The sequence below is a fragment of the Grammomys surdaster genome, unplaced genomic scaffold (assembly GCF_004785775.1).
Source record: "Grammomys surdaster isolate TR1022 unplaced genomic scaffold, NIH_TR_1.0 188, whole genome shotgun sequence".
Lineage (NCBI taxonomy): Eukaryota > Metazoa > Chordata > Mammalia > Rodentia > Muridae > Grammomys > Grammomys surdaster.
Genome location: NW_021604633.1, coordinates 6209976 through 6224824, shown reverse-complemented (window position 1 = coordinate 6224824; position 14849 = coordinate 6209976). Strand labels below are relative to the sequence as shown.

Sequence of the window (14849 nt, the reverse complement as noted above, 5' to 3'; positions counted from 1 at the left end):
TGCTAGGTTCTGAACATATATGATAAAGCCCTAGGAGTGCTTCCAAAATAATTCCTTCAAGGTCCTCATGATAGAAATTCTAAATTCAGTTTTCAGACTAAATGTTTTGACTTCTGGAAAGGCTTCTTAGGAGTCCCAGTAGGTATGGCCAAGTCTGCAGAAAACTTGGAAGGTAATTCACAACAGACACTACAAGAAAAGAAGGGCTACAGAGAGGGCTTAGCATCAAGTGCTTACTGCCCTATCAGAGGACCCGAATTTGGAGCTCAGCATTTATCTGGGCAGCTTATAAATGCCTGCAACTCCAGCCGATCTGACATTCCTTCTGGTGTCTAGGCACCTCTGTACACACATATGTACACACACATAATTTTTTTTCTTAAGGCAGGCTGGATCTCCTTTAGTCTTTTTATCATTGACAGTGATTTTCCTGCTTCTACCTTTCAAGTACTAGGGTTGCAGACATGCACCTACAAGTTCAGTTTGAAATGAAGATATTTCTTACCTAAAAGATATTTTCTTTTACTTTATTTCTTGCCAGAAATGTACTTTACCTACAACTTAGATAGGAGTTCTTGCCTCTCAAACAGAGTCTCGCAGGAACAAATGTCTGAAAGTAGAAGTAAAGCCAAACCACCACTGACCAGTCAAGAAGTCTCTGATCTGCTTGATGAGGTTCCTCAGGTCCTCGTTGCTCTTGTCTACTTTTTCCTTGGTAGCATTTGTTTTCAACAGGACATCCTGAGCATTCTGCTTAGCCTCATCTGCTTTCACTTTTGCTTCAGAGACCTAAACATGAATAAGCCATCTATGAAACCAGCTTGCTCTCTCTAAAGCAGGTCAAACAAATGCCAACAAACTTAGAAACACATTCCTCTGTTAAAGTATGCTTTTATATAGACTTAAGTACTCAATATACACATTCCGGTTCGATATTCTTAGGGCTAGCATTTGAAATGTTTTCAGAGCTGGTTTTTGGCTCTAAAACACCTGGTCATCTAAGAATGTGTCACTTTAAAACAGTGCCCAATTTTGTGCGGTAGAACAATTACATGTTCTCTCAAATTATTAAGATTTACGCTGCTTTCTCCTAACATGCATGCTATTCCCACGAAGATAAAGCAAATTTTTAGTCTGAATAAGAACCTCACCATCACCTCTTTGACCACACGGAGGCATCCGCTTTTACACTGGACAGGGAATTTAGTCAGCATGTAGAACTGACTCCTTTTCAGATCTTCCCTACAACTAACTGCAAGCCAATAAACAGCAAAACCAGAGCCCGTCTGCTGACTTACCATCTTGGAGAGCTGTTCTACCTCAGCCAAGGCACTCAGGACATCACGGTCAAAATCCATGGCTTTCTGCCAGGCACTATGGGCCACAGTGACCAGGCCACCACAGCCAGGCCCCCCACACTTCTTCTCTCCTTCATCAGTTCTACAGTTGGGGCCGCCACATTCACTTTCAGAACAGTCAGCCCCTGGAGGTGTTCCGCAGGTCTGCAATAAGCCAAAGGTCACGAATGGGGGTTCAGGGTAACTCAGCAACAGAATGGTTGGGTGGCCCAGAGAACAAAGGGGACAGGATACTTTAAAAAGTGTTCAGAGATGCATGAACCATCCAGCTTGCTCCCACTGAACTTTAATCTCCATACCGTCTACCAAATGCAGAAGGATAGCATTATCTGCTTTATCAAGTTCTGCCCATTGAGAGTCCTGACTAGTTTAGACTCAGCAGCAAGTGCTCTGGTGAATATGACTGTTGTCTGGCATGTAACTGGGACACAGCTTGCATCATCCATAGGGGAGATGTAGTAGTGAGAAAAGCTGACAAAGGACAGCGCTGAGGATTTAATATAGACAGGGAGGCCAGAGGGTAGGATCTGAGTAAGGAAAGAGAACATTTCAGAGGGGAAAGGAAGACTATGAACAAAGGGAAATGTAACTTTTCCAAGTTCTCTCAACCACCCCATCCAGCGACCACTCAGTCCTTTTTCCTCTACCAGAAACTTCTTAAAGATCATACCACATGGTTATGGCATACGGATGTAAACAGGGAAACACAGGCATGCTGTATGATAAGAAAAGGGTTGTGCAGCAACTAAGTTATATTTGGTGCTTTATGGAAACTACTGAAGACAAGCAGGATTAACTGCAATGGAAAACAGTTACTGGAATACTCCCAAAATAAAAGTATCATTTTAAAGATAGTGTTTTTAGTAGAGATCCTGTGAACTCTTTGGCCAGAATAGCTGTAAAGCACCTATAATCCCAAATATGTTAATGACTATAATAATGATCAGGTTTATAGCCCATAAATCACTTTAGAATAACTGTATTCTATGTGTTACGGCAGAAAATGAGTCCCACTCAAGGCTCGAACCCAAAGTCTTGGGAGTGCTTTCTCAAAGCGCTCTGGCAGCACACTAGATCCTACTTTGTTTCAACAAACATGAATAGGGCTAGAGAGCCAATGGCTGTGCTTTTCTCAGTGAAGAACAGGAAGAACTGAGGAACATAAAGAGGGAAAAATCTCTTCACAAGAAAATAGCAGCTGAGAGCCCACAGAAATAATCACAGGATAATTAAGACAAAAGCAGTAAAAAAAAAAAAAAAAAAAAAGAAGCCATGTCTTACAGAAAAGCCTGCACAGAGAAGGTGCTCATCTGTAGGCCAAAGCCTCTGCTCCACGCCTGTTTACCACCCACTCAAGTTCCATTCTGTTGAAAGCAGAAAATAATGAATACCAAACTCCAAACCTTGCAGGTGTCTAAAAACCTGATCACAATACAGGATAGGTGACATGCTTTTTCTGTATTTCAGACTGCAGATGTGGTGGGGGCATAAAGGGGGGATGGCAGGTACAGAATGGTTAATAGTTTTCCTGTCTCTAGTACACCATGGTTCTTAAGTGAGAAGTAGCTCAGCTTGCCACAGGGAGTAAAGGATGCTGCTCTACGGTGCTGTTGGGGTCTGTGGTGGAAGCAGTTACCTTCTTATGCTTTGAAAGAGACCTGGAAATACTTGGTGCTATTATCCAAGGTACCTAGGGCATAGGGCCCAGGGCCATCTAAATGAGTGTCTTTGCAGGCTTTCCACCTGATTCTTTTTTTTTTTTTCTTTTCTTTTTTTTTTTTAAGATTTATTTATTTATTTATTATATGTAAGTACACTGTAGCTGTCTTCAGACACCCATATGAGGGCATCAGATCTCATTGTAGATGGTTGTGAGCCACCATGTGGTTGCTGGGATTTGAACTCATGACCTCTTGAAGAGCAGTCAGTGCTCTTAACCGCTGAGCCATCTCTCCAGCCCTTTCCACCTGATTCTTATTCTTCTATCTAGGCTGAGAAAAACTAGGAAATAATGTTGGTGTATATATAAAAATACACCTCAGTTCTCTCAGGTTTCCTCCCATGAAAAAGAATAAGGAAACTACAGGAAGAACCTGGCTTGCCTTTCTTTTGGCCTTCTGCCTGATTTTCATTAAACTTGTTCCTCAATTTCATCTGGCTTCAGAGTTTCTATTTAAAAGCTTCTAAGAAATTAATCTGCTTTTTAGGCCAGCTCAGACATTAATCTTTACCAGGTAATATTACTAGAACAAAGGGACATTTTAACAAACACCAATGAAAAACTTTAGAAAGTCTGTCCCTGAACAATTTTGAATTCTTCCACTTGGATGTTGCAGTTCAAAGGAGAACCAGCAAGGTTTTTTGTTTTTTTTTTTTAAGGCCACACTATAGAAAGGATCTAGTTTCAGTAAGAACTCCCTCAGACTGGAGGCAGGGGCAGGCTAGGAAGCACATACCCTGTTCCCCATGCCTTGATCATAGGCAGCCCACAGTGTAGTGCAGCACTCTGAGCACTGGAGTCAGCCCTACAGGTTTGCAAACAGCAATACTGGAGCAAGGCAGAAGGGGTTGTTTGTTTTGTCTCCTAAAAGAAAAAAAAAACCCACAGAAAATGAGACCAAACTCCAAGCCTCACCATCTCTGCAGCAGCTGACAAGTCTAGACTTTGCAGTTTGCCGGCCAGTTCATCCAGAAGGCGTGCCTGTTCCTCCTGCTTCTCCTTGAACTGAGACTCTCGCTCCAACATCAGATCTTCTACCCTGTCTCGGGTGAGGGCTGACTGCTCCACAGTGCTGTTGGGGTCTGTGGTGGAGGCATTCACCCTCTTTTCTGCCTCAAGAGAGATCTGGAAATACTTGGTGATACTGTCCAAGGCACCTAGGACAAAACATGAAATTGCCTACAGTTAACCTCTCTGTCCCTGGTTCCTCGCCAAACAGTGCCCATATTTGGTATCTTATGGCCCTGATTTAAGGCTTTGAGATTCAAGAAAAAGAACATCTGTGGAAGCAGAGTGTCCCTTCAGTGAACAGTGAATCTCTTCTGTCCCATCAGTACATGATCAAACACTGGTCTGAAAGAAGTTAAACCATTGTGAGCATGTTGTTTCAGAATTTTGGCAAGTATCTAAATCCTGGTGTCAGGCAGCCTGGAGATGTCCAGGTGACAGTCTCTCTTTATCTGCTTGGGTCCATTCAAACAATCACTATATACATAAAGAACACAGTACATGCTGGGTATAGGGACTTACTAAACAAAATGAATAATGCGGAATTGTGTCATTAACGTCTTTCACCTTGGATTTTTAGGGGGAGGATATTATACAGCCCATGATATTAATAATGAAAATATTTTCAAGTTAATTTCTAAGTAGGCAGTAATCTCAAATGTGAAAGGACTCGCAGAATTAACAATATTTTTAGTGATCACAAAGTCTAAGGAAAGGCCAGGGAGTTAAACTGGGAAATGGACCACATTTTAATGCAATAGGGCCTCTACTATGTCTTATTTCCAGGTCCCATACTAGAAAACCAAGGACTTTAAGCCCCATTTGTGCCAAAGACTCAATTAGTAAAGATTTAAGACTGTTATCCCCCACTTTTTTTTTTTTTAAAGAAAGTATTAAGAGGATAGACTCAGGGTCATTTATTATCCAAGTTTGAGATTTCTGCACAAAAAGTTCTCACCCTGAATATCGGAGTTTTTGATAAATTCTAGCTGTTCTGCCAGTTCTTTCACGGTCTTGTCAAGGTTCTCTGCTTCCGCCTGCAGAGCGTCTAGCTCTCCAGCTGTGCTGTTACTCTGTGAAGCTGTATCAGACAATTTCACTTCTACTTGAGCCATCTTTTCTGTGACATCTTTGGTTAATTTTCTGTAAAAAGAAAAGTAAGCTGACCTAAAACTGGCCCAAACTGTCAAAGTCTTACTTGTAGGTTCTCCACCAGCCTAATCCCTCACCCTCCATCTTCAGACTAGTTCAGTCATAATCCTCTGTGTTTCAGTTTTATTCCTACAAGAGACAACTGAAGCTAACACCTCTTCTTCAAATAATTCGAAGAAAAATACCAGAGAGCCCTCCACTCTTTGTGCGTGTGTTTGTGGGGAATGAAAGAGAGGTAGTCTAAGCCTCTGATATAAAATGAACAGAGGTGAGTGCAGGCTACAAGCTCTGAATGGAATGGCAGCTGCTAGCCCAGTAACCCCCAACTTAGGACTCCAGTGTAGAGGGCTGTCTCCCAGCCAACTGCCAAAACCTTTTTCTCTCAACCTCACCTCATGGTTCTCTTTCAAGATAAGATGAGAGGAAGTCCTATGACCATCATAAAGACAGTGGGAGCCACCTAAAGCATCTTCTTGTCAGATTCTAGGCCCCAAGCAAAGTTGCGCCAACTCTCTTCCTTCCACAAAACAACCACCCCTTTAACTTAGAAAAGGCTGAAAAATGGTCAGTCTCTGAAGAATGAAACATGGCCTTAACAGTGTTTCTGCTGGAATCTAAACCCCTCTCCTTTCTCTTCCGTGTCATTTCTCTGAAGCTGTACTTCAGGAATACATATGTGTATATAAGACATGATGCCTATGTGCACACATGCCACAAAGAAGTGCTAGAGAAAACCTGTGGGTGGGGCTTACTGGTTTGCCTGATGAAATGAATATATGAATGTGTGTGTGTGTGTGTGTGTGTGTGTTGTTGTTGTTGTTGCTGTTGTTCTTGTTTTGTCTTTAATGCTCCTTAAGCTGAGAGGATACCACGAATGACCCAATACAGATAACAGGCACTAAAAAGGGTTATGAGATTTGGTAGAACTGAGTGAGTATATGCAGTGACTTTCCTGGTGATAATTTTTTCCCAGGGTAACACTTTTATTAACTGACTGATTCAAAAAGGCTTTCATTTCTTTTCAGATCTCAAAAATATTGCAATTAAGAATAATGTCTAGCATGGTGGTGGTGGCACGTGCCTTTAATTCCAGCACTTGGGAAGCAGAGGCAAGCCGATCTCTGAGTTTGAGGCCAGCCTGGTCTACACAAAGAAATCCTGTCTTCAAAACAAAAAAATAAGCAAATAAACAAATAATAAAATTATCATCATCTATCTAGGACTGGTGAGATACCTCAGCGGGTAAAAAGCTATTTGCTGCTAAGCCTGATGATGACCTGGGTTTGATTCCCCAGAACTCATGTGGTAGACAGAAAAGACTTTCACATGTTATCCTGACTTCCATTACATATACACCATAGGAGGCACTTGCCTATCCATGTACAAATCAACAATTTTTAACATACATTTAATATTTTTACTGGACTAGGGAGCAAACCTAGGACTTGATGTACTTTCAATGCTTTAACTGGTAAAAAATAAACAGTATTAAATCAAAGAAATGAATATTCATGCAGAGAAAGTCCAATGAGGAAGCTGTTTCCGTACAGACATTTCGTGATGTTATCAATGATGCCTTTCGTGAGACAAATAATTTGGGAACGAGGGTCGTATGTGTGGTGATGGGAGTTCACCAGTAAGAAGCAATACTTAAAATGATAATTAAGTTCATAAGTTTCCTGTAAGTGTGTTATCCTTGTATTACACTGTAGGCCATCGGTAAGAGACAGCCAGGATTCAATGTGCCACCCAAGTTCAAAGCCTCACACATGGCAAGGCTGAGACTCTGGATCTTCTGCCTCAAGTCTAGTCCTGTACAACAGAGCAGAGTGGAGCACTTGAGCCTCACGTTCTACCCTGCTCACAGCCAACACTGTTGATACACAAGGGGCCCAGAGCCTGTGTAATACATTAGAAAACCTCTCAGACATACTGCTCCAGGAAATCTTTGCTATTCAAAAACTGAAAAGCCTTAATGAGTGATTTTTGGCTCATTAACTACTTACTCTGCCTCCTCAAAGAGAATGCCGATGTTTTTCAGTGGTTCTGCGGCTGGGCTCTGGGCCAGAATGTCTTTTATCTCATTGACTTTCTTCTCCACAGAGTCCACGGTCTCTCGGTAGGGACCAATCACACCACTGATTTTCAAAGCCTTGGCTTTCTCCAGGAATTTGTGGGTCCTGTTGGTCAGCTCACCAATGATCACATCCCAGAGAGCAAAGCACTGGTGGCAGGGTGTGCAGTCAGGGAAGACCCCTGAGTACCCTCTGGTGCACTTGTCACAGCGGGGACCCTCAACACCCTCCACACAGACACACTGGCCTGTGGACTGGTCACACTGTGGTGTCTCAATGCCCCTGGGATCACAGTCGCAGGCTGGAAGGGAAACAGAAATGCTAGTTGACTGAAGACTAGCTTCAGTGACAAAATCTGGCATTTAAAATCCCCAATCACTGTCACAGCCTACAAGTGGCTTGCCCTAGCATACACGACTTAACCCGTTGACCCTTTCTTAAGAGTAATGATAATTTAAGAAGTCAGTAGATAAGCCTGCCTAACCACTTCGTGGCAAGCATCGGATATGCCTGACATGTATATAACACCATTCAACCTTCACATCATCCCTGTGTCTAGGCAGAATAATTCTCACATCACCATTTCTCTGAAACCAAGGTAGAGGCATTGTATGACCTGCTCAGAGTCTCACAGCAAGGAAACGGTTTAGTATTCTGCATCTCCAGAGCCCATCTTGGCCTCCATCCTACCTCTGCCTCCAAGTCTGAGCTCCCATCGAACATGGCAGTCTACATGATTCAGCCTGCGTCCCGATGTGAGTGAGCCCTTTGCCAGAAGATACATCCTAAGAGACCGGCACCTAATCAAACCCACCTGCTCACAGAGCAAAGTACCAACAGAAAACCAAATCAGGGAAATATGAAGAAATCAAGATCACTGGTTTAAAAGCTTCCACGACAGACAATCCACCTTGTGTCTGCCACTGTGATTAAATACCCTCACTGTACGCGCCACAGACTCATGAAAATGTCACAAGTGACTCCAGGGGGTCTTGGAAGCCACTTGGTCCTTTTTCTATGACGGACTCAAAGTAGTTGTTACCTCACCCAGAGCCAAATAGCAAAAGGTCTTGGCACAGGGGAAAGCTAGTGTTTCTAGCCAGCCGCTGACTGGCATTGCTTATAGGGCATATGCCTCTCACCCTTGCTTAGTATTCTGAAACACAGGTCAGAACCACATCATCTTTTCATCAACATTTGCCATTTCACAGAGTTTGTAGAGTTTGAACAACAAAGAATCTGTACGGCAGTGCCTCTGCGACAAAGCACAAAACCCAACTTTTGCCACCTAAATGCCTTCTCCTGGAGCATCAACCAGAATCAGGTGGGCTGGCAGTCCTGACAGCCCATTTATCTCCAACTTAGCCCATAAAGGTGTTTGCAGCCTGGATGGTTTGACTGACACTTGCCAGTGGAGCTCACTTCTCTGACTATCACCTTTAACAAGGAGGCTAAGGAACCCAGCACCACAGGGCTCCTTAGAATTATGGAGCAGAGGCTTTAAATCTTGTCTTCCCCCAAGTCCCTAGTGTCCTAGGGCAGGGAAAAAAAAGCTAGGACAAAGGGGAAAAAACCAAATCCTGGAAAGGAGTCAGGGCTCCCACACCTAGGGATCTGAAGCACTCATGAGCGCATCTGGTGCAGGCAAGAACTCTTTACTAACTAGTTTACAGTTATTTCCCTTGTCACTAACTGTTGGTGCTCTCTTGCTCCAAGGTACCTGATCACATTTCCACTGGATAAAAGGAGGAAGGGAGGGAGGGAGGGAGGGAGGGAGGGAGGAAGAGACGGAGGGAGGGAGTTTATTTGTCTTGGTTTTATTTTTGTATATTTTCCAGTAATAGTTTATTCAAAAATTTAAAGTTTAGCACATTCTAGTAAATTTCAGGACTGTAAAATCCGCTTTCCTCGGCGTACTCATGTTTTAGAACTAAACTTTAGGATTTCAAATTTAAACCACCAATCCCCAGTCACAACATTCCAAGCAAGAACTCCTTAGTTGTTCCTGGTTTTGGAAGGCAATGATTTATCAAAGCAGAAGTCACTTAAGCTGGGAATGATCTGTACACCACTTGTTCTCTATGTTCCTCAAAAAAGCATCTCATGCCTAGGGTCGCCTTGTGAGCTTATCTTCCCTTTGAAGATTAAGAAGAGATTTCACTGGTGGTGGTGGTACAGACCTTTAATCCCAGCAGACAGATACCTGAGTTCCAGGCCAGCTAGGGGCTACACAGTGGGGGGTGGGGGCAGCAAGCAGCATATTAAAGTTACAGAGGACTGCAAAGGCTTCACTTTAAATCATTTTCATGGTGGAATACTGTAGTGGAATGTGTAGTGACGACCCAGAGAAATCAGGGAAAGGCCTGGCCAAGTCTGTCAGGTTTTCAAGTGAACAGAAAGAGCTCAGATAACACTGGCTAAAGAGTTTGTGCTGTGAAGGTTTAAGAACAAGTTTATTTCCTTTGGAAATATGCAGTTGTCTCCCAAGCCCAAAACAACCCAGGATTGTAAAACACAAGAACCAAAATGACCTCGTGTTTAAAGGGGCCATATGATTTGTGGGTTTTGGATGGGCTGGTGACAGTGTAGCTGCTACAACAGGAAGTTTCTACTAAAAAAAAAAATATTAGAGGCTTTAATTCTGAGCAGGTAAAGAAGAAAATATTTAAATTACAGTCTACAGTAGAGAGGAAGAGACCAACTGACTAGGACTACTATCATCGCCTGGTCTACAAGAAGTCCAGCTTCTTCTCATCAAGGCTGCATAGCATCTGGGAAAGTCCTTTGCTGATGACAACTGAGTCACAGCCCAGGCCAAGGGGCTACCAGCATAAGAGTGTTATGGGTATTTCTCAGATGTCCAAAACTAACAAAGAGAGGAACTGCCAGAGACACTACCACACATCCGCCAAATGACGTCTGTATTCAAACAGTTGACAGTTCAGGCTCTGGTTTCACTAAAAATTTTTGTTTCTGAGCAGCTGACTGATCTAGTAAATGGGCAGTAGTTCAACTACCTGCCCTTAGAGAGAAACTGACTGGCATGTCCCAACACAGCTAGAGATGCGCGTGGGACACCTCCATTCCTCTATGTGGAAAGAATACGTGCTGCCTCTTTCCATTTTCATGAGACTACCCCATGTAAGATGTTGGGGGACCATATGCTAATTGATCACCTGTAAGATAAATTGCAGAGCATCCGAATTGTACCCCTGTCTGGATACCTTCAAGGGCCTTTAAAAGGAAACCACACCAAATCCATACACAGCATGCAGAGCCTCTGTTAGAGGCTTAAGAAGAGCTGCAGGGCACCAGAGAGGAAGTGTATTAGGTAAAGTGCTTGCTGCATAACCACGAGGACCCAACTTTTGGTCCTTAGTACCCACAGTGAAAAAGTCCAGAGTGAGGGCAGAGGTTCTAACTCAGCCCTTGGGCGGCAGAGACGGCAGCTCCCAGAGACTGATCGTGAGCTCCAGGCCAATGAAAAATCCTGTGTCAAAAAACAAGGTGGACGGCTCCTGAGAAAGGGCAATAAAGGTTGCCCCTTTCCATATGCATGCACACACCTGTGTCTACCTCAAAGAGTGCATAAAACTCTCTGACAAACTGGACATCAGAGAGAGGGAATCCTTTTACCAAGACAGGACGAGTGAGGTAAAGAAATCTGAAGATGGATTCATGGAAGGTGATGATGAATGAGAGATAGACTGTACCATGTCAGTTAATCACAGGGGGTCTAACCTATGATACATCTGACCTGGCTGCTCTTAAAGAGCAAAAACAAAACCAAAAAACCACAAAAGCCTATCTGAGGAACAAGCAGATATGGCCCCTAAGTGGCAGACAGAGAATGAGCTTTGCACTTCTAGGTAGGATCTGCTATTGCTCAGGTGACTGCTTTTTAATGTCTGACTCTTAAAATAACTCTATCTATTGCTTGCTCTTGTGTGGTACTAGGAGATAAAACAGTTTAAAACACATTTAGAAGGACTAGAGTGGCCTACAGTCTTGACTGTGGAAGAATTTAAACTGCACAGACATCTGCGGCTTGTAGCTATTTCAGACCTTGTCCATAACCAGATAACAACTACATCTCCTTTGACAAAAAACTGGGCCACAGAGGAAAGCCAGATGCACACCTTCCCTGGAAGCAGACCCACTACATACCCGTCCTTACTGAAGAAGTATGAAGAGATGCTCACGCAGCCCTCAAAACCAGTATCATTTTGTACCAAGAAGAGAAGGAATGGCATCTAGCAACTTTTGCTTTCCACAGATTTTGTGAAAGATTTTAGACGACATGCTCTTTCATGTTCTCTGATGAGTGTATTTATAAGCTGGCCACTACTTCTACAGCATTCTCTGACATCAAGCGGGGAAAGACTAACCTGCTGGGAGTGTGCCAAAAGTGGCGTGTGGTAGATGTTACTGTATGACGCGGTAGCTGCTCCATGGCTAAAGTTTCAATGTTCTGGGAATAAAACCTGCCCTAAGGATGTAATCTATCTTACATTTGAGAATTGTGAGAGCGTGCGTGCATGCATGAGTGCATGTGTGCGTGCATGTAACCCAACTAGCCGTTATTAAAAACTAGTTAATATCATCATCAACAACAACAAAAACCCAACTCTCTTATTATTTATAAATAAGAATATAATAATATAATAATAATATAATAATTTCTATTAAAAAGGGCTTTTTTCAATCCTGATTTTTAAATTGTTCGTAAATCTACAAACAATATTGCACCAACTTTGATACCTTTGAAACCCAGAGGAAAACACTAGCCAACTGCACTCACAATGGGAATTCACCAACATAACCGTTGCTTAGATACGTGAGGTTCCTGCTTCCTCAGTCTTCCCTTTCCTCTGGACCTCCTCTGCCCATGGAACAGAGTCCACCCTCACCAACTTGGCATTAAGATTTCTCGCTATCTGGGGAAACTGAACCTCCTCATGACTCAGGCTAAAACTGTTTCCTAGGGCCCTTCCCATGGCATATTATGACCTGACTGATGTTCATGCCCTCTCGCTAGGACAGTCATTTCCTCTCTTTCAATGCCAGCTGCCAACAGGAACGCCAGGCACGAGGCAAGAGCAAGGGCCCTGGGCCTGGCCTCTGGGTCTGCCCTCATTAGAGACATGGCTCTGGGCAAGCTACTTACCCACTGAGCCTGAGGTCTGTCAGCAGTGACGAGGAGGCTCTATTTTTTGTATCAATAAAATTAAGGATATGTATATAATATACCTAAAAGGTGATCAGTACTAAAAAGAGTCTCTAAAAATTTGTGCTCCCTTTCCCCAAATAACCCATTAAATGCTTCCAGTTTAGGCTGCAGTGCCTTTTGAGGTCAGGCAGGTCTAATGGGGCCCAGGCTAGTTTTAAACTCACTATGTAGTGAAGAATACCTTGAATTCTTAGCCTCAAGTCTTTACCCCCTAAGAGCTAGGATTACAAGTATATACCATCAGATCTAGCCTACTCACTTTCCACTGTACACCAGTAAGACTGTTTACCTTCGTGTTTGAAAACTGAAATCTGATTCTCAACACAGAAATAATGCAACGTGAAAACCAGGTCATGGGTTATCTGCTGTTCCAACTTCCTACCATGGCCCAGCCCATGCGACAAGGCCAAAGGCTTGCTTGCTGAGAGTCTGCATCAACATTTCTATTTCACTAAAAGGAAGGGAATGCAGGGAAGACCACAAGTTTAATATCCAGAAGTCACATGACAGAAGGCCTGAACAGACTCCTGTAAGTTGTCTACTGATCTCATTATTAAGTTTCAGATCGGGGACAAATGGCTGAGGTGCCCGTTTAACATGTCAACGTGGATCTAGCCTCCAGGTTCCTCCAGCAGCCCTCAGTTCCTACCTGTTACAGGATATGACTGGCAGACCTTACTTTCTCCAGCCCAGGGGCTGGACTGCTTTTCCCCACAGGCTCTTCAATATAATCCAGCCATCTTTGTTCTCCGCCCTTTTGTACCTTTGGCCTCATGGCTGCCACACCTGGTCCCTCTCTCTTCCTTCCCTTCGATGCAAGGCTCAAGGTCACGACCACCATGGATTCTCCCAGATGTCCCTGCCTCTGGCTATGCTCTCCCTTTTATCTAAAATGAACTTTCCCCTCCCCCATACCTAGGAATAGTCATGCGTTTTCCCCTTTATTTCTGGTTTTCTTTCACTCATGTGTGCCATAGCAGCCCCCAAATAGGAAACACTGTTTTGATAGCAAGGAAATCTTAATACTTTTTCATCCTCTTAGATGCAGCTTACATTCTTCTGACATTTCTATAAAACTTCAGTTCTCTAATGAAAGCTGAAGGATAATGGATTAGGCTCCCATCCTGCCTCTTGTCCACAAGCTAGTGGAGTCTGAAGCATCTGCATGTTAGGCTTTGCTGGATGTCCTGCCTGTCGTGACTATCAAGATGGGCACCGAAGCACAAAGGAGCCATAGACAACCCATCAAAAAATGAATGCAAAGCTCTGTGGGTCACATGCTTGTTAGGCTCCAAACCTGGGACACCTAACCCTGTTAGTATACAACCAACTCCACTGGCCCGCTCTCAGGGACCTAGCAACTGCTTATGTCATCTAGGTATACCAGATGTGTGCTGTGGATAAGAGGCCCCCACCAGCTAACCCACATCTCCCTCTCTGCTTTCCTCTTCTCTGCATGTGCTGTCTCTGTCTGTCTCCCAGTTTGCATGGCAATCTCCCTGGCCTCATTTTCTGAGACCAGTGACCCTGCTTTTATACTTTTAATTCCGCTTGAACTGACTTATTTTGTCAACGTGAAAACTCTATTGATATTCTGCTATCAGGATTATACAGGACTTTCTTGTTACCTGAACTTACGGTTCTCTTAAAGCTCAAATGCAGTCTGATTTTCCTGCGTCACGACGGAAATAACAATAAAAGTCAGGTAAGCTCCACTTGACAGTGTACTCCTGTAACTCTAGTACTTGGGAAGCCAAAACATGAGGATAAGAAGTTCAAGGCCAGCCTGGACTACATGAATTTCTATCTCAAAAGAGCAGAAGGAGCAGGAAGGGGAGCGATTGTAGAAGAAATTTCAACCCTAAGAAAAGAACATAGGCATTCTGAAGTTGAATATGTAGGCGAGGAACACATGGCATTTCTCCCCCTACCCTTCTTGTGGTATTGAGAAGTGGGTCCTCCCATATGGGAAGGCAAGTGCTGAGGTACAGAGTCACCCGGCCCACCACCCTGAGCCCTCACCTATGCCTTGATGTTATAGTTCTGCTGAGTAGAAAACCATTGGCCTTTCGGGAAGCCTGTGGCCCTACATAGGCACTGCAGTCTTCTCCCTGCCATCTATGAATGGATAGAAAGATTCCTCCTGTAACCCCAACCCCTGCAGGGCACGGAACAAAGCTTCAGGCTGTAGACTGAACCAGCTCGCTCAGCACTGGGTATATGAGACTTTCCATCCCAGCACAGTGGTGGGCTTGTTCAGACTTGGCCCAGTAGGCCAAGAGCCCCACGCTGCCTGGACAATAGCA

The 14849-nt window shown here is 43.7% G+C and overlaps 1 protein-coding gene across 1 annotated transcript in view; it reads right to left on the bottom strand.

Annotated features, from left to right (window-relative positions):
• Lamb1 (laminin subunit beta 1) overlaps window positions 1–14849 on the bottom strand; it is a 65952-nt gene that overhangs the window by 4615 nt on the left and 46488 nt on the right. Inside the window, exons 24-28 of the mRNA XM_028768848.1 lie at window positions 7245–7614; window positions 5045–5229; window positions 3994–4235; window positions 1299–1502; window positions 645–789 (exon numbers count right to left, since the gene is read on the bottom strand). Of these exons, the coding sequence (XP_028624681.1) occupies window positions 645–789; window positions 1299–1502; window positions 3994–4235; window positions 5045–5229; window positions 7245–7614 (1146 nt within the window). The remainder of the gene's footprint in view (window positions 1–644; window positions 790–1298; window positions 1503–3993; window positions 4236–5044; window positions 5230–7244; window positions 7615–14849) is intronic.